This window comes from Amblyomma mixtum, chromosome 7 (genome assembly GCF_055824585.1).
Source record: "Amblyomma mixtum isolate Tamu chromosome 7, ASM5582458v1, whole genome shotgun sequence".
NCBI lineage: Eukaryota > Metazoa > Arthropoda > Arachnida > Ixodida > Ixodidae > Amblyomma > Amblyomma mixtum.
Window position 1 is genome coordinate 105,609,933 of NC_143018.1, and position 24,034 is coordinate 105,633,966.

The 24,034-nt window shown below is 52.1% G+C and overlaps 2 protein-coding genes and 1 pseudogene across 2 annotated transcripts in view; all 3 read right to left on the bottom strand.

Annotated features, from left to right (window-relative positions):
- The window catches only part of LOC149337101 (uncharacterized), a 94,744-nt gene extending 79,726 nt beyond the window's left edge, over window positions 1–15,018 (bottom strand). The window contains exons 1-2 of the mRNA XM_089553323.1: window positions 14,756–15,018; window positions 8,938–9,009 (exon numbers count right to left, since the gene is read on the bottom strand). Of these exons, the coding sequence (XP_089409449.1) occupies window positions 8,938–9,009; window positions 14,756–14,870 (187 nt within the window). The 5' untranslated portion in view covers window positions 14,871–15,018. The remainder of the gene's footprint in view (window positions 1–8,937; window positions 9,010–14,755) is intronic.
- Window positions 15,019–16,716: 1,698 nt separating this feature from the next.
- LOC149337104 (uncharacterized) lies at window positions 16,717–18,999 on the bottom strand. The gene has a single exon (XM_089553322.1). The coding sequence runs from the start codon at window positions 18,997–18,999 to the stop codon at window positions 16,801–16,803; it is 2,199 nt and encodes a 732-aa protein (XP_089409448.1). The 3' UTR covers window positions 16,717–16,800.
- Window positions 19,000–19,081: 82 nt separating this feature from the next.
- LOC149337105 (uncharacterized) lies at window positions 19,082–23,768 on the bottom strand (annotated as a pseudogene).
- Window positions 23,769–24,034: the final 266 nt, after the last annotated feature.

Consider the following 24,034-nt stretch of genomic DNA (forward strand, 5'->3'; position numbering starts at 1 on the left):
ACTCTTGTAACACCGGCAGACTGCTCAACTGTGGGCTTCAAGTCTCACTGGGTTATATGCGAAAATAGCCAAGAATAGCCAAGCCAAGGACACTGGGCCGGTGGATGTGACGTCATACCGTTCCCGTGGCCATATCGATACCCAAATGGTACATCTTTCGTGGATCTGAATTGTTAATTATCTTTAATTACACATTTCTCGATCTAACTTGACACAAATCCGACGTTTTTCCGACCATTCGTTGATAAAGGCCGATTCACACGACGGACCGTTCGCCCGCGGCCCGCGCACTACGTGTGCATACGTCAGCACTTTGAGAGGCGCGCTGGATGCATGGATGGATGGCGGCCGACAGCGCGCCCCTCAAAGTGCTGACGTATGCACACGTAGTGCGCGGGCCGCGGGCGAACGGTCCGTCGTGTGAATCGGCCTTAATTTTCACTATGCCGTGACGATGGTGCATGTGACGTCACGCCGTTCCCATGGCTGTATCGACGTCCGCGGTATTTCGAAGCGATTTCGACATTTTTGCCTATAATTAATTAACCACTTAACCTACAGTCGTCAAACTTGGCTGCTAGGTTCATTTTTTCCTCCACTATCTGAAGCAATCACTGGTTTTCTTTTTTTTAGTTCTTGAGTTAAACGCGTGGGACGCACTTTGCATCATCAGGTCATCACCTACTGCCTCGTTGGGGGTTTTGTAGGCCTTTTGTCAAGCTGTCAGGAACAGCTTTTTGCCTGCAAATCCGCCAGAATTTTTCTGGAAAATAAAATGAATTGAATTGAAATGGGCGACAGCTAGTATGAGCAATTGAAGGCTTTCGCTTCAAAACAACACTACATAGTACAAGGACAGATAATGTGGGCGCCAAATGGAAACGAATCAACGACTTGAACATGGAGTACATTATGGTCGCCCATGTACAACGCTCTGCCTTCCTCCAAACCTTGGTTCTATGAGGGCGAGGACGGGACCTAGTCGGCTGTGCATGACGTGCTCCGTCCTTTCAGCGCAGTTCCTTTGTTCTGTGCTCGTCCCGCCAAACGTAGAGCGTAATAAGCATCATGTTTCGAAGATGTTAGTTCGTACTAATACTTGATGGAGACAAGCCGCTTGAAATGGACGGGCACGTCAAAGTAATGCTGAAAATAATTTTTTATTTGTACCACTTTCGGCCACGAGTAATTAAACAACTTGGCTGCAACGAGAGCAGCAAATGTGCTGGGTGGTCGACGATTAACAAAATCGTCGCTGCTCTCGACCGAGCTCAGTTTAAGGCACAAATGACTTAATAACCTTTTAAATAAAGCGCCAAAAGCAAATACTACTGCGTGGAATAATCTAGAAGCAGCTGCGCTTGGCTCCAAGACGAGTTAAACCTAGCGACATCTCGTGTCACAAAGGAAGTGATAAAGCCGCTTGCCGGCGGCTTTCAGCATCAGCAAAACATTTCAAAACTTTGCAACAGTACCCCCTCTCAAAACGCGTCTACCACTCCATAACTGTCCACCACTAATCCCAATCTTCTTTCGTTGATTGTGCTAAGTGGTAGGCTTAGATCTTCTCCTTTTTTTAAAAAAAACGAAAGATTTACTGGCCTAGTGGCGCCGATTTCGCCGTGTCTGCACGAATGCCTTTGAACAAGAGCAGCGAAGCTGCTTAAGTAACCACGTGGCGGACCACTTGACTCGCAGCAGCTGCAGCCGCGTGCTGCCTATCAGTGCCTCTCTATGGACGAATCAAGTCAGCCGGAGCTGAAGTCCTCGACAGTGGGTACTCGCAGACGTCGGGCCGAGTCTGATCATCCGGTCGACATTGCCAACCGTGCTAGGGATTTAGCAATCGGTAGGGAGCGTAAACGCGCTAAACGGGCAACTGAAACCGATGAAGAGCGGGAGCTTCGAAGGCAAAGTACTGGGCATAACTGGCCCCCGGGGACAGTGGTTTTTTTTGCGACTGAAGAAGGCTGAAAAGGAAAGTGTACGGGCCTGCCCACTGGCTCGGGCTGAGCCACAATCGCTGGTACGTGCAGACAGAGGAGAGTGAGAAAGATGTGAGAGGAAAGATGAAAGAACAGACGCGCGCCGCAACAACCACGTCCGCCCCCTCCTGGGCCAACTCAAAAGGGGCCTTAAGGCCTTAAGGCCTTAACCTTAAGGCGGCCCTGGCTAAAATGCGCCGAGGTGGGGCACCGGGTCGGGATCGCATAACAGTGAAACTGTTGGCGAACCTCTCCGACTGTGCATATCTCCATTTGCTACAATACATAAATCAGATCTGGGATGGGTGTCCGCTCCCACTCGAATGGAAAACATCCCTTGTAACGTTCATCCCCAAAGCAGGTAAAGCCGTGACTACGGACAACTTGAGACCCATCTCATTAACCTCGTGTGTTAATGAGATGGGTCTAAGACCCTTTTCCCAAGCATTTCACCCTTGAAGAGCCGAGCACCAGGCCAGGGGAAATCTTGTACCCATTAAAGAAACCGGTGGGTACCCGGCGGCACTGGGGATCGAACCCAGCACCTCCCGAATGCGAGGCGGATGCTCTACCACAAGGCCACGCTTCGGTCCCAAAAAGGGCCACAAATTGGGCTTATGCCGCACGAGGCGGACTTATGGTTGCTTGGCAGGGGAACTTATCACTCATCCGCCAAGGCAACTGTTTGGTCTAAGACCCTTTTCCCAAGCATTTCACCCTAGAAGAGCCGAGCACCAGGCCAGGGGAAACCTTGTACCCATTAAAGAAACCGGTGGGTACCCGGCGGCACTGGGGATCGAATCCAGCACCTCCCGAATGCGAGGCGGATGCTCTACCACAAGGCCACGCTTCGGTTAAGCTCATGGAGACGATGGTTCGGGATCGCCTCTCTCCATACATGGAGGGTAAGGGCCTCTTTGCAGACACTATGTTCGGGTTCCGCCCGCACATGTCTGCACAGGATGTCCTACTCCAACTACACAGGGACATAATACGACCCACAGCCATGCAACAAAACGACAAGGCCATTCTCGCCCTCGATCTTAAGGGGGCGTTTGACAATGTTAAACATGCCACCATACTCTCTAACTTGAACACCACTAACTGCGGGGCGAAGGTCTTCGCCTATGTCAGAGACTTCCTCTCTGCGCGTCAGGCACTCCTCCGGATCGAGGACGAGGAGTACGGCCCGTACGCTATGGGTACACGAGGTACACCACAGGGGGCGGTGTTATCACCGCTCCTTTTCAACATCGCCATGATGCACCTTCCCGGCCGACTGGCTCAGGTAGATGGCATAAAACACGCACTCTACGCAGACGACATTACAATCTGGACCACCGAGGGGAGCCTTGGGGAGATAGAGGACCGCCTTCAGCAGGCCGCCACCATAGTCGAAGCATATGCTGCCGACTGTGGTCTCCAATGTGCTCCCGCCAAATCAGAGCTTCTACACGTCAGGACAAACCACAAGGACAACACATCTCTACACATATCTCTGTCAGGCGGTCCCATCAGAGAAGTGGCGGAGCTCCGGATCCTGGGTCTGTTCATCAATAACAAACTTAGGCCGGACTCTACTATAGCGAAACTCAAGAGCATATGTGAACAGGTAGGGCGCATGATCCGCCGTGTTTCCAACAAGCGGGGTGGTCTGCGGGGCAGGGACGCGCTACGGCTCGCCTATGCCTTCGTGACCAGCCGGATCCTCTACGCCGTGCCGTACCTACGCACCACCAAACAACAAGACGAGCGCATTGACGCCATCATCAGGAAGGCAACAAAGCGAGCACTGGACCTTCCGGTGGCTACCTCCAACGCCAAACTGAAGGCGTTGGGAGTGGTAAACTCCTATCAGGAGTTGCGGGAGGCCCACCTCGTGAACCAATATACGCGGCTATCGCAGACGGTGCCTGGGCGCCGCCTGCTAAACCGCTTACACATCCAACACACATGCATACCAGAGGGGACGAAGAACATCCCGGTGCTGTGGCGCCACATGCTCTTGGTCGCTCCGCTCCCGCGTAACATGGACATGGCTTCACATGAAGGCAGACGGCAAGCGCGGGTTCGCACGCTTGAGAGGCAATATGGGTATAAAGAGGGCGTCTATTACGTGGACATCACAGGGCCGTCGCCCGCGGGATTCTTCACGGCTGCCGTAGTCCACCGGGGAATGAATGTCGATGGGCTATCTTTTCGGGCCCCAAATTCAACACGAGCGGAGGAAGTCGCAATAGCTCTCGCTGCCGCCGATCCAAAATCGAAAACGGTTATTACAGACTCTCGCCGGGCCTGTGAACATTATCTTGCAGGCGAAATATCACCTCTGGCCTCGCAAATTCTAAGACGCGCTCTCGCCGATCCAACTCGCACAAAAGTGATCTGGGCTCCTGGCCACCAGGGTCTACGAGGCAATGAGGCCGCTGATGCGGCCGCCCGAGCGCTCACACACCGGGCTCCTCATCCTAGCTCTCATGGCTCAGAAGCTCATAAACCGCTTCTGCGGTTCCGCGAAATCCTAATTTATTATTGCGACAGCCACCGTCTCTACCCGGCACCTGCCAAGGGGCTGAGTAAGGCGGAGGAGCGAACTCTGCGGCGCCTGCAGACAGGAACCCTTCTCTGTCCTGCAATAGCAAAACACTTCGATCCGAACACAGATGGGCGCTGCCCGCACTGTGGAGAGATCTGCGATATCTTTCACATGGTGTGGGCATGTACTCAGAATCCTCACCTTCCCCCCTCCCCCACCCCCACCCGAGAGGCATGGGAGACTGCCCTCCTCAACTGCTCCACACTGGAGTCCCAAAGGGCTCTGGTCAAGCGGGCGCGAGACGGGGCCTCGTCATGCGGTGTCCCGAACTAAGGATACCGACCATGCAGCAGGGTTATTTATTATTTTTTTTAACCCTCAAGCTCTCTTTGATTAAAGTTTTTCACCACCACCTCCTGGGACAGCCCCCTCCTGGACAGATGTGCGCTGCATGCGTTTGAATTGACAGCGTTGTGGCAGAAAAGCGCCACCGAAGCTATAGGCAGTCGGCGTTCATTGTGTTCATTGGCGTTCATGTTGACAGATTTGAGGAAAGCACTCCTACCTTCCTCCCTTCCCTTACGGCGCGGTTCAGGTGTCCGTGTCGACAGCCGTGTCGGCAGATGTGTCCGCGTTTTGACGGGGGTCCACCGAGATATGTGAGACAGTTACTGTGTAATTTCCTTTCCTCAAATACAATTTTCAGTTTCTTCATTACGGCCCCTCTTTCTTCTTTCACTCCCACTTCCTCCCTTCCTCTCCGGTGCGGTTCAGGTGTACACCGAGATGACAGAGAATTACAGCGCCATTTCCTTTCCTCAAAAAGCGTTCCGTTCAAAGGGCAAGGCATCGCGCCGAACGGATGGTGGCGTTCCGTGGACTCCCTGGCAGCGCTACACGCTGTCGCGTTCCACTCCTAAAAGCGAAGCTTAAGCGCCATTAATTAGCAGCAAGTGATTAATCAGTGATTAATCAGTAATTAGTCACTACTTTGTCATCAATTTGTGTGACGTCATCCAGTGGTGACGTCACCAGTGTCACATAAGCAAAGTGGTGCGGAAAACGCTTTCGCCTCTACGCACTTCGGACAAAGTGTGCCCTGAATTTTTTTGAGGAAAGGAAATGGCACAGTACTTCTCCGTCACCTCGATGGACACCCGAACCGCACCTTAGAGGAAGGGAGGAAGTGGGAGTGAAAAGAGAAAGAGTGGCCGGTATGAGGAAAATGAAAATTGTATTTGAGGAAATAAGAGGGAGAGAGAGAGTGGGAGACTGTCGGCCAGGCGATGGAGAGCGCGCGGCGGCTCCGGCGGCGGCCCCGGCGCGCCAGCTGATGATTATGATATCAACTTTATTTTCCGCCAGATATGGAAGCCCCCTACTCCCCGTCCCCGGCACACAGGGCTTGGTGACAGGGTCCGGGACCTCCGCGGTTAGAAGCGGGCGAAGAGGTCTTGATTCCTCGTGGCTTCTTCCGCCAGGCGGATGGCTTGTTGCTGTGAAGCAGGGGCCTCGCTCCGCAGCAGGGCTTCCCAGGTTTCTCTACAATTTATGTTTTCGTTAGCCCCTGGGGAGCTAGCGCATTCCCAGATTGTGTGGTCGAGGGTCCCTGTCGCCCCACAGGGCTTGCACTGATCGTTTTCTTTGTTATCTCTATGAACATGATAGGCCCAGACCGGGTTTACGAAGTTCCCGGCTTGGAGGCGTCGCCATGCGATTGCCTCCATATTGTTTAGGCTTTAATCCGGTGGTGGCACCAGTCTCCTCTGTAACCTATAATTTTCAACAATTTCCGTATAATTTTGCAGACGCTCGTCCATGTTCCGGCAGTCGGGCGGCTCCACAGCTACCCGGAAGTAGAGAGCTCGGGCTAACTCGTGGGCCGCGTCGTTGCCAGGAATGGACGCCTGTGCGGAGTCCCAATTAGGCTAACTTTTCTGTTTAGCTGTCTACTGGCCAGAATCCTTGCCGCTTCCGGCGAGATCCTACCCTTTCCAAAATTATAGATGGCAGTTTTGCTATCGCTAATTATAAAATTGGCTTCCGTTCCAGCGCAAGCGAGCGCTATCGCAACTTCAGCTGTTTCCGCGTTGCGGCTTCTAATGGTGGCTGCCGATACGGGGGCACCGCGGCCGTCGACCACTGTGCGCCGTGTGACGTCACCCTGTCCTCGCGCATACGCAGCTTGGCCTTTGCACTGCTCCGCGAAATGGCTCAGCGACTAGCGTAGTGTCGCTTTCACAACAATAAGAAATTGTCTGTAATTGTACATACACGTCTTACTCGAATTCTTTGCCTCAATCTACCGCAAAGCTGAAAGTGCTTATGAGCTGCGCTCAAATTTCGCATTAGGATGTAACGTAATCGTAGGTAAATTGATTTTTGAGGAAAGGAAATGGCGCAGTGTCTGTCTCACATATCTCGGCGAACACCTGAACCGCGCCGTAAGGGAAGAGAGGAAGGTAGGAGTGAAAGAATAAAGAGAGAAAGAGGTGCCGTAGTGGAGGTCTCCGGGATAATTTCGACCACCTGGGGATCTTTAACGTGCACTGACACTGCACAGCACACGGGCGCCTCTTGCGTTTCGCCTCCATTGAAACGCGGCCGCCGCGGTCGGGTTCGGATCCGGGTACTCCGGCTCGGTAGACGAGTCCCCGCCCCACCCCTCCCTAGATAACAAACACGCAACACTCTGGTGCAGACTGCAGACACACACTCTCCCCTCACCCCTTAATCTAGCCCACTATCATCCCTCCTTCCCCACTCCGGCATGCGCTCTATATGCCCAGAACCCTTCGCTTCTTCCCTCCACATCCTTTCCCTCAGCCCGGCGGACCCTCCCCCGCGGAACCTAGAGAACCTCAAGACCTGGGAGGACTGGGAGACCCTGCTGCGCTCGGAGGACCCGGCCGTGCAGACCATCGCCACCGGCCGTGCTGCCAGTGTTATGTACCTTAGGAACATAAACACTTGAGTGCAGTAGGGTCGTGCGGGGACCCTGGGCAGGAGGTATTGCCCTGGGGCATGCTCCGAATTCCTGTTGAAATCAAGTTTGGTCGAAATTATTCCGGAGACTTCCACTACGGCACCTCTTTCTCTCTCTCTTCTTTCACTCCTACCTTCCTCCCTTCTCTTACGGCGCGGTTCAGGTGTCCGCCGAGATATGTGAGACAGTTACTGCGCCATTTCCTTTCCTCAAAAACCAATTTACAATTTTACTCTCTATCTGCCGTACCACTGAGCCACCGCGGCGGGTGCAACGTAATCACAGGCAATTTTGTTTCTTCCGCTTCCAGTGCATCTTCAATAACCAATATTTTCCGATAACGTTCTTAGGCTCCACATGAGTGTTCGGCAAGAATATACTTCACCCAGTCGGATTTTAATCCAGCAGGACAACTTGTCCCCGATATTCCTGGTTAAGATAAATGAAACTTGGTGCGCTACGACGACCTGCCTTCGTTTTGCTTAGTTTATTTTTATTTACCTTTTTATAAGCTTAAAATATTTATTTATTTATTTTATTTGAAAATACTGCAGCCCTATTCAAGGGGCTATAGCAGGAGTGGGTACAAAAATGTGGAACAATTCCACGCATACAAGAGTACATACAAGCATTACAAATATAAACGCTAGAAAAACAACATACAATGCAACGACTCAATTGCCGACGCAAAATCAGAGATTGATAGTGCACGAATGTTGCCGTCCAAAGAATTCCAACACTCCACAGTGCGGAAAAAAACTGTATTTGAAAACGTTAGTGCGGGCAAAAAAAGGTTGGATATTAAGATCGTGATGGCTCCTGGTTGCAGATGGTTTTGAAAACGAGATATGCTTACCCTCTGAAAGGCAATTAGCAGAATGGACTATGGAGTGAAGAAGTTTTAAGGACTCAGTTTTTCGGCGGGATGCAAGCGGGCTTATGTTTAGGGAAGACATCGCAGATGAGGGTGAAAAATGAAAGTCGTAGCGGCGAAAAATAAATCTTACAGCTTTACGTTGCACAGATTCTATTTGATCGATTTCACATTGCTTGTATGGATTCCAGACATTAGAAGCGTATTCAAGAATAGGGCGAATTAGAGTTTTGTACATGAGCAATTTTGCTTCTTTAGGAGCATCCCGTACTGTGCGCCGCAAGTAACCTATCTAGGTGCACCCAATGGTACTTGTCGTCATTTATGGGGTTTCGTCTTGTGATAAGCCGCCTGAGCCGCTCGTTGCGTTTCAAGTCACCCTTCCGTCAGTTCGATGATCACGAGTCATTTTTACGCACCTCGCGACTGGACGTTCTTTCTAGTTATAGTAAGGTTACACTGTCTTCGCTGCTCTGCTTAGTCTTGCCGCCTCGATAAATCGTTTCGACTTACTGACTCGTGTTGGCGCACTGCTGTTTTGCAATGTTCAGCTCACCGTGCACGTCGTTCGGCTTCGCAATCTGTCGAAGGACCGGCTTCATCCATAATCGACCGTTCGTTGGGTGGCCTGAAATATAATTGGCGGGGGCTTAGCTTTAGTTAAGCCTGGTAGGTTGCGAAAGCAAAAGCGCAACGCCTCCAACTGAAGGAACGCAGTGCGCCGCGTCTACAGGTCACGCGTGGCTACCGGCCGCCGCTGGGCGACGACTCGACCAAGGGAGTGACATTCTCATAGAGCCAATGGGAACGTTTTTTTTTCGAAGGCGATGGTGGCGGCACCTGGGAGAGGCGGTAAACGCATCAAAAATCCAATATGGCGGCGCACTTTTAGGCGGATGGTTGTGGCCGGTTGCTCGCGCTACAGTGCACTGTACTCGCACGTTCCTGGTGCTGGCGGCCGCTAGCTCGATCCAAGCTTTGTACATGCTAGTGATTAACTGCTCCTGCGCTGCATTCACGCTTGATTTTCTAAGTACTTACGGAATCTGCTCACTCGCTTTTGCATTTCGATGTGTCTGTTGATGTAGCATATGGTGCCTGGTGGCGAACAACGCGACTGCTTAGCAGCTGCGCTCGCTCGAGAACGAAAAGCGTAAATGGTTTTGTACAAAGCACAATTTATTAAAAGAACATCAGCAGTGACAGTCGATGTTCAAAAAGTGATTTTAGGCATCAGTGACATTGCAGTATCAGTAACAAGCATCCTAAAAATAAAAAAAACGCCATTATGTAAACCTAGAAGACATGAGCGCACAGAGAATATATAGGGGATAAAAAAAGGTATCAAGGTAGGTACAGTATACATAATAAAATGCTACATGACTGAATACAAGTTTGTACGCGACTTTGTAAGAGATTTAGGTAAATAGCAGGGAAGTAAAACATCTGACATGTATTGAAACGCATCAGTCTGAGGCTATGAATAAACACACGCAGAGAAAGGCAGCGAAAATTTTCAACCTTTGACTCGTGTAGAGGAAATCACAGTGCGTTAGGCTAGGGACAACATAATATGCTGCAGTGCTAGTTCTTAGTATAAAGAGTAAAAGAAAAGCTCACTGTGTGACTCGACATGCCGCCAATGACGGTGCTGCAGTGCGAACGTCGCCGACGTCGCCGTTTTCGCTTGCGCGGCTGACCGGGGGTGGTATTCTGCCGGTGTCGCCTTTTGCGACATGTCGCATATGGGCGGGGCCTAAAAAAGTGCTTACAGATGCTCGAAGAAACGGAAAAAGCCGCCGGCACTTTCGTCTGCGGTGCATTCATTCACTCCGAGAAGCGACAATTTACCACTGCTGATTCACTAGCAGCAGCAGTTTCGTATCTTTTATAGCAAGAATATTTGCCATCACATGACGTCTAATGTTCAAAAAAACATTTGCAAATTTAATATAAACTCGCTTTACTTCATTTAAGTCTATAAACACCGCGAAAAAGCTCCAAATCTATTTTTCTTTCGTTCCGGACGGTTGTGCTAGGTTTCGGCTGCGTTTCGGGCAGTTGCAGACGGTAGCAGTGTAGCTGGAGGTCCCATTAGGCTTGCGCGCTCCAGAATCGAGAGCGTATCTAAAAAACTAGGCTGAATTGCAGCTTAGACTTTATAGTCGAAGCAAGGTAAGTCATAGCGAAAAGTAACAACACCAGTAGTTGCCGGTAAACATGCCGACCGGAATCGCAAGGACTGCTGAATTGGCTGAAGCGGGCGGCTCTCGCTTGAAAGGAGGTCGCCATGTTTTCACGCCAAGGGCGCAAAAGCCGCAACTGCCGATTGCGTTCGTACGCTAACGGTAGCCCGTCGCCAGCGCGAATCGCTTCAGCGCATTCCGTTGTTCGACTAAGCGTAGTAAATTGGGGCGACGTCACGATGACGTAGCAGGAAGGCGGGTCCGTGTCGTCACGCCGCCGTCCCCGCGGCTCGAGCCAATCAGCGAAGAGCGAATGCGACATGTCGCAAAAGGCGACACCGGGAGAATACCACCCCGGGCGGCGTATTCGCCAACTGCAGCCTGTACAGCCACAAGGCATGAAACCACGGTGAATTGATCACGGTGACTGAAGATTGTCACAACGGCTTACCTAAAAGGGATAACAAATCCTCTTAAACGGCGTTATATGCCACTATGCATCACGATTTGCGACCTAAAAGGGACAAAATGGAGAAAAAAAATTAAAAAAACAATAAAATTACAGTACAGAGAGCGGAGTCGAACGGCCGACCTTCCATACGCAACACGTGCGACTAATCCACTGCGCCATAGTGGCTTTTTTTTTATTTATTGCCTGACTTCGGCAAGAACCACAGTACACAAATACACTTACAGAGCGCAATGAGCAATAATAAACAACACTATCCGTCCGGGGGTGCGTGGCTACATCATATTAAAACTCCTTAAGCGTCACCAAAGGCTCGACTCTTTCGAGCCACGCGGGAGCTTCAGGAGCAAGTTTCTGAACTTCAATATACTTATGCCTGCACTCCCGAAAATAGATCCGTGCTGGCCGTGCATCAGGATCGCAATGATATCCTGCCATTCTGGAGCGCCAAATACAATGGAGGCCCATTAGCATAATGAGGTCGAATGGTGTCCCATCCTCACTCTCTACAGGCAAGTACCGAATACCATGAGCGTCGAGCGGAAATTCCTTTTTTAAAGTCCGTTGCAAGATGTCCCAAAAGTATACCCCCTCCCAACAGTGCAAAAAAACGTGGTCTATTGTTTCTGGTTGTTTACAAATTAAACAATGTGATCCCCAAGGTAGAAATAACTGCTTCCTTTCCAAGAATTCCTTTACTGGTAGTGTTCCGGTATGTAATTTAAAGAAAAAAGTTTTTGCACTTGGCGGCACCTGCATCGCCTTCACACGCTTAAGTACGTCGCGTCCCTGGCCTCCATTGTATAAGGCCCTGTACATAGGTTGTGGAAGAACTACATCGCACAAATCTTTATACAACTTCTTCCTGCTAACAGAAGATAAATATTCATACGAAAATCGAACAGTCAGGAATCGAACACTCGCGACAACCTCTCTAAAGTAACCAAAAATACGTCCCGAGAAACTTTCGGTTGTGACAACAAAGTCCGGCAGTGCATTTCCGAGCCTTAATTGGCACACAGTGCGCAAAAACGGATCGCTTACATCGCGCACAAAACAAAATCTGCTTACAATCTGCCGCAGAAATAAGTGTCCCAGACTCAGGCCGCCATCCTTCACCCGCCTAAACAAATTGGTCCGGCTGCAGCGTTCCCAGTCCGCAGCCCACACAAAAACGGCAAAGATCCGGTGCAGTCTCTGTACGTTCATCCGTGCACAATGCAACACTTGCATCACGTACCACAGCCTAGACATAAAAAACAGATTGCACACTGTGGCCCTTGCGAAAATTGAAAGGTGTCGCCCTTTCCACCTTTCCACCTTTTCACGCGTGGCTTGCGTCTGTGCTTTCCAGTACGAATCGCTATCGCGATAACCGTCCAGTGGGACGCCTAAGTACTTTACTGGGGTCGTCACCCAGGACACGTTTGCAAAAATGCCGGGCTTCGTTGGCCATTCTCCGTGCCAAAGCCCCAGGGACTTTGACCAATTCACTTTACTACCGGTGATCTTGGTGAATTCTTTTACGCATGCCACGGCCTCGGTTATACCTTCCCGGTTCACTGTGAACACCGCGACATCATCCGCATAAGCCATCAGCATAACTTCTGCTGCCTGTAGCTGGAATCCTCGAATTTTTTCACTTTCCATGATATTCAAACACAACGCTTCAATGTAAATGCAGAATAGCAGAGGGCTGAGGGGACAACCCTGGCGCACCGACCGCTGCAGGCTAATGGGGGCCCCCAAACTCTTATTTACAATTAATCTTGTCGTGCAGCTCCGGTACGCCAAGGCCACTCCCTCACAAATAATGGACCCTAAATTCACATGGTCGAGTATGCAGAACAGGATATCGTGCGAAACACAATCGAATGCCTTCTCAAGATCTAGCTGAAGGATGGCTACACAGCTATTTGTGTAATCACAACATTCTAGCACACACCTCGCTTTATGAATATTGGAAACAATAGAGCGTCCCTTGATCCCACACGTCTGGTGGGGACCGACTATATCCTGAATTACTGACTGTAGTCTACGGGCTAAAATCTTCATGAACACTTTATAATCCACGTTTGTGAGGGCGATAGGACGATATGCTGTGACCTGCTTTAACTTTTCTGCGTCATCGGATTTAGGGATTAGCACTGTATGGGATTTACCATAAGACGGGGGCAATTCATTTTCTTTGTAGGCTTCGTTAAAAACTGCTGTCAGTACTGGCACTATTTCGTGTTTATATGCTTTGTAAAAAGCGGCGCTTAACCCATCAGGTCCAGGAGATTTTCCCAGGTTCAAATTTTCTATCGCTTGCTCGACCTCCGACGCAGTTATCGACAGCTCCAGCATTTCTTTCTGTTCGTCATCTAATCGCGGCAAAGCGCCAAGAAACTTTCCTTGAATGCGCTCACATCCACTTCTTGCTTTGCAAACAGCGCCTGATAATATTCAAGAAATGCCTGCTGGATATGCCCGCTTTCTCCAGATAACGCCCCGCCCCATTCAATCTGTTCAATGTGGTTTCGTTGAGCATGCGTTTTTTCCATTCCTAGCGCTCGTTTTGAAAGTGTCTCCCCATCAGCTATATCTTGCGCCCTAGCCCGCACCAGTGCGCCACGATAGCGTTCTTCTTCAAAGAGTTCAATCTTATTTTTTATTTTCCTAATGTCATCCATCCATTTGCCCGGCTCTTCGCTTTCTCTTTCGAGAAGTCTAGCTAGTAAAGATCTTAAATTGTCCTCCTCACGCTTCTCCTCTTGTCGTATGCAGCTTGACCTTTCGATTGCTGCTATTTTTATTTGTTGTTTGCAAAGTTCCCACTGCTGCCATACTTTCAGTTCCCCGCTCGGCTTTAATTTACTGATTTCTTCGTTTACTTTCCTGCTAAAGATGTCGTCTGTAATGAGCTTATTATTTAATTTCCACATCTCCCAAGAAAACTGATATCCTCGTTTCTTTGTCCCTATCCCACACTTCACTAAACAATGATCCGAAAATGATACCGGTACTACATTGTAGCTACTGCATTTTGAAATAACGTTCTGTGACACATAAATGCGATCTAGCCGTGCATGGCTTGACCGTTGAAAATGGGTGAGTCTCACACAACGCTCGCCTTCTAAACATTCGGCCACATCATCGAGGTTGCACGTGTCTATAATTTCTGAGAGTACTTCAGTGCTTCTGTCCCTAAATGCCCTTGCACTGGTTTTGTCACAGCCCCTCAGGACGCAATTGAAGTCACCCATTACGATCAGGCATTTCTCACAACTGATGTGCTTTTGTACGCGTTGAAAAAACGCTGTCCTCTCATCCACCGCATTTGGGGCGTACACACAAATGATGCGCCAATATGTTTTGTCGCACAGGAGGTCAACCAAAACAAATCGACCCGAAGGACACGCCGTATATGCCTGAACCTCAAGTCCCGGTACATTCTTTACAAAGATGACACAACCCGCAGACGTTCCTACAGCGTGGGCGACAACTGCAAAAAACCTAGACGTGAAACGTCTCACCATGCTCCCGGTCTCCTCTTCCCCGTCAATTTTCGTTTCCTGCACTGCCAGGACGTCAATGTCGTGCTCAGTTAAAAGGCGGTACACCTGGCTCTGCTTCTTCTTACTTGCCATTCCCCTGACATTAAGTGTACCGACTTTCATGGGGAACGCATGAGCCATTTTAATGCAGAAGAAAGAGGCCGGGAACATGGTGCTTACCCTTCACGTCTAGCGCTTGGCTAGACGACATCATTGACACCGGAGCCATCCGGTGCTGGTGCCAGGCCTGGCAGCGGGGGCGGCTTGTCACGGGCTCTCCTCTCCGTCGGCACATTTGATCGTGTCCGGATGGACGACCGCCGTCCTTGGGTCGTTTTTGCCGGCGGCTCTTCGACGCTGGGGGCTTCCGCCTTGTCGTCTTCGGTTCCGGTCTGGGCGTGTGGCCGCTTCGCTGGGGCAGGGACGCCGGTCGTGCGGGCGCCGCTCTGGTCAAGGTTCTCCTCGGTCAGAGTCGCTGGCTCGGTTTCTTGGAGCGCTGGCACGCTTACTTCACCGCTCGACGCCTCCGTCTCCTTTCTAGTAGGTTCTGCCCCTTCAGGCTTGCGTCCGGCATCGCTGCGTCCGGCATCGGCTTGCTGCGTCCGGCATCGGCTTGCGTCCGGCATCGAAGAGCCCGTCGATCCTGCTTGCGTTTCGGGTTCCTCTATGCCTTTCGCAGATTCTTCAGCCTCGACTACATCCATCAGGAGTTCCGCAGAGTCGTCTTTCGACGCCCCGCCCGTAACCACCGCATAAGTGCGGACACACTCATTATCCACGTGGCCGAACTGCCGGCATTTCGTACAGCGGGGAACCTTGCATTCACGCCGCACGTGGCCTGTACCATGGCAGCGCAAGCACTGCATTGGACGCCCAGGCGCTACGACAAGAGCCAACTCTCCGGCGACACGTACCTGGTGTGGCAGGTCATCCACTTTCAAGCCGGGCTTCAACTTCAGTAGGACCGTTCTTGTCGTTGAGCTCTTGTCATTGACGCCTTGTGTCCGCCACCGCTCACGCGTAACGTCGGTCACTTTGCCAAACGCCGCGAATGCCGTCCTGATGTCGTTGTCGGCCACACCGTGAAGCATCCAGTGTAGCCGCAGCTTTACCTGCTGGTCTTCTGGGTCGATAATGAGGCAGCGGCGTTTCTTAACTTGCAGCTCGTTGAAGGCGAGCAACTTCTTTGCTGCCTCCGTGTTCCGCAGGGTAACCGCCCACACGTGTTTGATTTGGTACGCCCCCAACGCGACCACGTCGGGGAGCGTACCAGTCTCGGCCAGGGCGTCACGGAAATCCTCGACCCGGAACGGCCTCGCTCGCACGTCGCCGTGAAGAAAAACGGTGTTGAAAACAACACGTCCTGTTGGCAGTGTCGGCAAAATAATCTGGTAATCCTTATCACCGCAGTCATCGATCCTGTTTCCGCGGCCGTCAAAGGCCGCTATCGCTGCTCCGCTGGAGCCCATGACCCTGCGATCCGTTCAGCTCGGCTGCCGGAAGCAGAATGACTGCGCCACTGCGCAGTCATGACACTGCGCCATAGTGGCGATGTCAAGCCGGCGTTCTTAATGAATATTTATATCCAGCCTTAATGTGGCTGCTACCTGCCGGTGGGCGGCGCTGTCATCGCTGGCTGTACCGGCTGCATTTGGCGAACACGCCCCCGGGCGTCGTCTGCTTGACGTCTGCTGCCGCGTTACCCGCGTCGTCATCTTCGCAACTAATTTCTTTGATATCTTATTTTTAATACCTATGGCTGGTTATAATTTAGTTCGTAAGCATGTTTTTATTATTGACAGTGGTCGAAAATTTTCACTTTTATTAGGCTTAACTGCAGCCGCGTTTACCGCCGATACCAGGATCGCTGCAATCGTTTCAACCGTGGCGCCACCCTCGGCGCGGACGCGCAACTTGCAACATGCCACAGCCCTGACTCGACTTGGTATCTCATCTCTCACCCTTGTGTGACGTCACGCTATGACGTCACTACGCATGTCATGACGTCATAGGTCATTCTAAATGTCAAACGTGGCTACCGGCCGCCGCTACGTGAAATGCCGTTTGAGCGTAGTATTGCTTTCGCAATAAGAATGGCACATACCCACTACGGGGGAGTGGCCAAGACACAGGCGGTGAACTTCTGGAGAGAGAGAGAGAGAGAAAACTTTATTTACAGAGGAATTCGGGGCACGCCCCAGGGTCCCCGCACGACCCCACTGCACTCAAGTGTTTATGTTCCGAAGGTCCATAACACTGGCAGCACGGCCGGTGGCGATGGTCTGCACGGCCGGGTCCTCCGAGCGCAGCAGGGTCTCCCAGTCCTCCCAGGTCTTGAGGTTCTCTAGGTCCCGCGGGGGAGGGTCCGCCGGGCAGAGGGAAATAATGTGGAGGGAAGAGGCGACGGGTTCTGGGCATAGAGTGCATGCCGGAGTGGGGAAGGAGGGATGATAATGGGCTAGGGTAAGGGGTGAAGGGAGTGTGTGTGTCTGTAGTCTGCGCCAGAGTGTTGCGTGTTTGTTATCTAGGGAGGGGTGGGGCGGGGGGTAGAGCTGGCGTAAGGCTCTGTGCGCCTGGGTCAGCTCACTGAATGAGTGCATGCGCTCCTTCGTGAATCCCTGATCAGAGGCCACCTGAGCCCGGTTTAAAGAACCTCGGGCTAAAAGGTTGGCGGCCTCGTTTCCGGGATTCCCGGAGTGCGCGGGCACCCATATCAGCTCCACTTGGCGGGGCGGGGAGGCATCGGGCGAGTCCAGTATGCCAAAAGCAGGGACATGGACTCGGCCTCGAGCAAAATTTAGAATCGCAGTTTTAGAATCGCTTAAAATGTACCGGGCTTCCGTGCGGGTTATAGCAAGGGCAATGGCGGCTTCCTCTGCAGCCTCTGGGGACGTGTCTGGAGGGAGAGGTAGTGTGAGGAGGGCGGATAAAGAGGAGTCCACCACAGCTGCTGTCGCTTCATCACCCGTGCAGGCAGCGTCCACCCACACGGCGTCGGGCTGGGGGCCGTACGCTCGATGAAGTGCCTTCGCACGAGCTCTGCGGCGCTGCTCATTGTGGGGCGGGTGCATATTCCTCGGGAGCGGCCTGATGAGGAGCTCTCGGTGAAGGGATCGTGGGATGGCGAGGAGGGTTGGGTCGTTGGCCGGTATTTTGATTGCGAGGGTGTCCAGGATATACCGACCTGTGGAAGTTTGTGTGAGCCTGATGTATTGGACCTGTCGGTGGGCCTCCACCAGTTCCCCGTTCGTGTTGTGGAGGCCCAGGCCTAGTAATCTGTCTGTGGGTGTGTTGAGGGGAAGATGAAGTACTACCTTGAATGCCTTGCGAATCAAAGCATTCAAAGCGTTTATGTCATGTTTGGATAGTTGTAAGTATGGGGTAGTGTACAGCACACGGCTGAGGACAAAGCAATGACTGAGGCGACATAGGTCGCGCTCCTTCGTGCCTCTATGACGTCCCGAAACCCTGCGGATGAGGTGCGATATCGCGCCTACAAACTGCTTGAGTTTCTTGAGGGTGGTCGTGTTTTTGCCATCGTTCTGGATGCGCAGGCCCAATACACGGAGGGTGCCAACCTCAGGTACCGGGTCACCATTCAGTTCAATGGCAATGGGGGAGCGGGGGCAGCGGTTGTTTTTAGGCCGGATGACGAAGAGTTCGGACTTCTCTGGGGAGCAAGACAGTCCGATCGTCTGTGCGTAAGTTTGTGTGAGTGTGGCTGCTTCCTGTAAGGTGTTCTCTATGCCGCCGTCACTGCCGTGGGTGGTCCACAGGGTGATATCGTCGGCATAAAATGTATGCTTCAGGTCGGGAATAGTTGCCAATTTTCGGGCGAGGGTGATGAGGGTAATGTTAAACAAAAAGGGGGAAAGGACGGACCCTTGAGGGGTTCCTATGCTCTGAACCGTGTAGGACGGGGAAGACAGAGGGCCGAAGTGTATCTCAGCCGTGCGGTCAGTGAGGAAAGCCTGAATGTAGGCGTACGTGCGCACACCCACATTCAATGGGGATAGAGTCATGATCGCCTGATGTTCAACGCGATCAAAAGCTTTGGAAAGATCTAAAGCTAAGACTGGCTTGGTGAGACCAGGAAGAAGCGGATCGAAAATGTCGTGTGTGAGTTGCAGCATGGCGTCTTGTTCCGATAGATGGAGGCGAAATCCCAGCATGCTATGCGGGTAAAGATTGTTGTCCGCCATGTGACTTGTGAGTCTCGCTAACACAGCATGCTCGCGGAGCTTCCCGAGGCATGAGGTTAGCGAAATCGAGCGAAGGTTCTGTATGGTAAGTGGTTTGTTGGGTTTGGGTATGAATATTACCTTCGCGTGGCGCCACGACTGCGGGAGGCTACCCTCCCGCCAGCACTGGTTGAAGTATTTCGTAATCTGGGTGGTCGATCGCTCGTCCAAATTACGGAGCATGGAGTTTGTGATTTGGTCTTGTTACGGACGAGGTAGCATGGACGTGCCCCGGAGAGCAAAATGAGGGACGCCTGTGACGAGGCTGCTGGGAAAAGACAATGAAGAGGAATTTATACATGAATATTTACAAGTGAGCTGCAGGAACGCTGCATCACGACAGCTCAACAGGAGACCATGATCACAAAAGCTCTTCGGCCGTGCCGCTGCCGGCTTTTTAAGAGTTCTCTTCCCTAGGGTCCCTAGATGGGGGCCGGGTTTCACTGGCACCAATCACCGACACGCACGCACTCACTCACTCCCGAGAGATCACGCCGTCGTCACGCGCTGGGAGAGGGGAACGATGCCAACCACGTAGCGCAGACGCCGAAATGTCCATGAGCGGCGTTCGCGCGCATTTCGAACGCGCGTTCCCACTCGGTGTACGGGAAACGCTCGCTCAACCGGGCAGACGGACGCGGCTTCCGTGGCCATCCAGGCGTTCACCCAACGCGCGTCTCGGGGTTTGTCGGCGTTTCGCTGCTGCCATGTCGTCGTCTTCCCCAGGACGAAGGCGAGTCGTAACAGACTGCCCCGCCGGGGGAAGGAGATCCCGATGGACAGGGGACAGCATCCGCTGTCCGGAGGGATGTCGCTTGAGGCTGGTCTCAACTGCAGTCGGTTCTCTCTCGGCGGTTCTGGAGCTCAGCGCACCCCGAAGTCTGCCTTCGCATGTGCAGGTTCCCAAAGGGCACTGCAAAGTGACTCGTGCTCCGCTAGCGTTAGAACCACGCCGAAAACCCAACCGCTCAGTCCGCAAGCACGACACAATCCCCACTAAGCGATGCCAGGCTCTTTCCCTCTTACCAACCCAATCAATCCCTGGGAGTAGTTCCGCAGCACTGAGAAAATGCCCGCAAATCGGCACATTATACCACAAAGCGCATCTCAATTTAAAACAATAAACAAAACCAATAGGTGCAAAATCCTACATCAGGAAGAAAAATCACCAGCAAACTGCAACTGTGATGCTGACTCTTGTGTTAGGGACCTCAATTAAAGTTATCGGCATTACCTTTGAGACTCCCCTTTTTGTGATGATTTTGATTCGTAATGACCATGACAATTACGAACGCACTTGTTTCCACTCCATTCTGCATGGGAGGATACTGCCGTGACGTTGCATAACCATGCAAAGCTTAGCTCAACATCCAAACCAAAGTCACAGTAATTTTCCTAATGCCATAAAATCAAGCGACTCCAGGCGCTTATGCTAGTTGCCTAAATGGCCCGTCTGGCTTGCACTTCGCGTTTTAGCGGACGCTGCTACACATGGGCACCACTAGTGCGTTTTTCAAAATCTTTGTCAAAAGAAACGCTTTCAATGCAAACAACGCGTCCGAAACCTATTCCTGCTCAAAACTTCTTTTTTTTCACTTTTTTTATTCTGCAAAACGCTTTTTCTGCAAAACGCTTTTTCTGCAGGAATGGTTTAAAACAAGAAAAAGCAAACAGCAGAGACATCCTCGGAATCCGCTGCTAGCGAGCCGCGCCGCGGCTCAAAGGGGTCGCCTATTCTTCAACCGCGCCCTGCGCGGACGCACACCAACAGTGGCTTTAGCAGCCGACAATTCACGAAATTCGAAGGGCTTAACTGCGCTTCGACACCTGCGAGCCTCAGACGCCACGCGACATTGATTTGTTTCGCACACCGGCCGCGTGTCTCCAACACCCAAGTAGCGTCTGAACATTTGAATGCGAGGGGTTGACGGACGCGTATGAAAGAAACGCCTACGAGGACTCCTTTCTCGATTCAGCAATGTTCTTCGACTGGAGCCCGTATTGCGGCTTTCTTTCATGCGGTAGCTGGGCGTGCTTCTCTGCGAACCGCTGTGAGGTTCCCCCGTCCTGCAAGAACTACCGCGGGGTCGCCGCGATGGGACAGGTGGCTTTCGTTTTGTCTGTAAACGCCTAGTCAGCTTGGCCCTTTTTCGGCGCCTGTCGCGTCTGGAGTACCGCGGTGGCAGTATCCGACGATTACGTTGTTGACCGGCCTTAACCCCTACAATGTTTTGGGCCCGTCCTTCGTCCTTTTTCCGCGGTCTACCCCTTGGCTTGGCTCTCTCTGAGCGCGGCCGCTTTCCTAAAACTGCCTTCGCAGAACGGCCCTGCGCGCCTCCCTTGCTCGCGGTGTCCTCACCCTCCGCATCTTTTCTCTGACGCAGCACCGAGCCGTATTTCACCCTTAAGTTCGAATTATCGGCTCGTGCTTTCGGTGAGTCACCGCAGGTCGCAGTAGCCAGCTGTTCCGACAGCACTTTATCTCCTGCTGAGCATAACTTGCTCTCCTGAGGCTTGCTAATCGACCCTGCGACCCTAACTCCCTGGCCTGCAACTTGATCTAAACCACACTCGATGGCTAACGTTGCGATCTGCCCTTGGGTTTCAGCGGTGCACTCGGGTGACTCGCAGCCGCTCTCCTTACAGCAAAGCGCTGTGTCCAAAACTTGGCTACTAAGGTTCGCCAGCCGCATCGAAGGAGGGTCTCCCTTGATTCCTTGACTGCTCTGGCCCGCAAGCTCACTAGTCTCTTCCTGAGCAGAAGCATCAATCTCGCTTGTCAAAGCAGGTTTTGCCTCAGGGCTAGAGACGGTCGCTTCTCCCTTATTAGCGTTGTCTGTGCTCACTAACGAAGCAGATCGCTCGGCTTTGTTTTCGGTGGGAATCCTGCAACTCACAGTTTGCTCTTCATTCCCATTAAACTCGGCCTTCACAGAACTTTCATCATGACTTTCCTCAAATAACCCAAGGACTACTTTTTCCTGGTCACGGAGACCTTCGGCGTCTTTCTCCTGGGTATTATCCTCCCGACCGCAGGAATCCGCCTCCGTCCCGGAAAGTGCATGCTTCTCTGGGCTCAAAACCAACGCATTGCCCCTTTCCTTATTTTTAGCAGTGCCTACATTATCGCCCGAGCCGTCACGGCTGGCGGATCTGCACTCTTCCTCATTACTAGCCTTAGTGCCTACATTATCCCCCGAGCCCTCACGGCTTGTGGATCTGCACTCTTCGCTAGCTTTTCGACCGAACTCATCGGTCCTCGCTGCCGAAGTGGCCTTTCTTTCCTGGACCAAACCTGTCCTATACCGCCACTTCTGCACAGCCTTCGTGTCATCCGGCGACTGAGCGGGGCTTCTAACTCGGTCCCTGACACTATCGCGGTGTAGCTTACCACCGTCAATTTGGCCTTCCAAATCTGCCTCTGCAACTACCGCCTTTGCAGCAAGCTCCCGAGCTCTCGAACTGGTCAAGGCCTGAACGCTACCCTCACCAAACACGAGTCCCTTTTCGCGCAGGAGGTGATCGGACCTGTTTGAAAATAGGTACGGATACTGAGGGGGGAGCATAGATGACACCGCGGCCTCTGTCTCAAGTGCGCCGAAAGGTCCTTCAATACGCACTTTTGCAACGGGCAGACACACGCTATGTGCTTCCACGGCTCGCTTGATCCATGCGCACTCGCCCGTGAACATATCGGGTTCTACGAAAGAGGGGTGAACCACATCCATCGTCGCCGCGGAATCACGAAGCACTCGGCACTCTTTCCCGTTCACGACGAGGTCTCGCATGTACGGCTACAGAAGCTTCATGTTCTCGTCATTACTGCATACTGACAAAAATACGAGCTTAGTTTTCGCTTCGGGACACTGCGCCCAAAAGTGTCCCGGCTTCTGGCAAGTATAACACACGCGCGTTTGCCTCGCCTCGAACCTCTTTCTGCGTTCGTTGTCGGCTGCCGCCGTGTCTGTGCGCTCGGTCGGATCATTTTTACTCGCATCCGCACCATGTTTGCCCTCCTTTGGTCTGATGGGCGTGAACTTCGGCCTCGCAAACTTCGAGCCGAATTCACCCCTTTGACCGTCCCTGGCTCCGCGAGCCCGACGAGTCACAAACTCCTCTGCTAACTCAGCGGCTCTCGCCACGGTACTAACGTCTGGCCTGTCCAAGACCCAGTACCGCACGTTTTCCGGTAATCGTCTATAAAATTGCTCCAGCCCGAAGCACTGCAGAACTTTCTCGTGATTGCCAAACGCTTTCTCTTCTTTAAGCCATTCCTGCATGTTTGACATAAGCTTGTAGGCGAAATCCGGATATGACTCGTTTTTGTCTTTCTCCGTTTCGCGAAACTTCCGACGGAACGCTTCTGCCGACAGCCTGTACTTTTTAAGCAGACTCGATTTCACAAGATCGTAATCCTCCGCCTCCTCTTTCTTCAGGCGAGCGATTACGTCGGCCGCCTCAGCGGGCAACAAAGTGAGCAAACGCCGTGGCCACGTTTCTTTAGAAAACCGCTGATACTCGCACGTTCGCTCGAAGTTAACAAGGAAGAAACCAATGTCGTCTCCAGTCTGAAACGGCCGCATTAAGTCAGTCATTTTGTACGATACCCGCTCTCCTGCACCGTGTGCCTGACTTGACCCACGAACGCGTTCCATCTCTATGTCGAGACGCTTCATTTCCAAAGCGTATTGACACTCGCGTTCCTCTTTCTCTTGTTTTTCTTTACGTTCGCGTTCCTCTTGCTTTTCTTTACGTTCGCGTTCCTCTTGTTCTCTTTTTGCCAATTCCCTCTCCTCAATGGCCTCAAGGCATTCCGCAAGCTCGTCATCTTCAGCCTCCAACGCAAGAATAGCCTTCAGCAGTTCTGGTTTTCTGAGTTTGTCTGATACCTCCAGACCCAACTCTTTCGCAAGCTCCAGTAACTTTGGTTTGCGCAGCGTCTTCCAATCCATGGCTGCTCCGAGTACTGCTTCTCTACTGCCCGCTATTGTCTTGCTGCAACTAACCCAGCAGCAACGACAACCGAATTACCAGCTCTGTTCCCGACACTAACAAAAGCCTGGCAAAACTCAGCAGAAGAAAGTTCCGCACTCACCAAACCTCGCAGCCAAGAATCCAGCGCAGTCGGTCCGCTGCAGGCAACCAGTCAACACACAGGGCTCGTTGCACTGCCCCCGACTCGCCGTTCTGCTGCTCAGCGTCCCGTTGTCCGCAACTC

Coding starts and splice junctions, on each gene's coding strand:
- LOC149337104 (XM_089553322.1), bottom strand. CDS start 18,999: ATGCTCCGTAATTTGGACGAGCGATCGACCACCCAGATTACGAAATAC.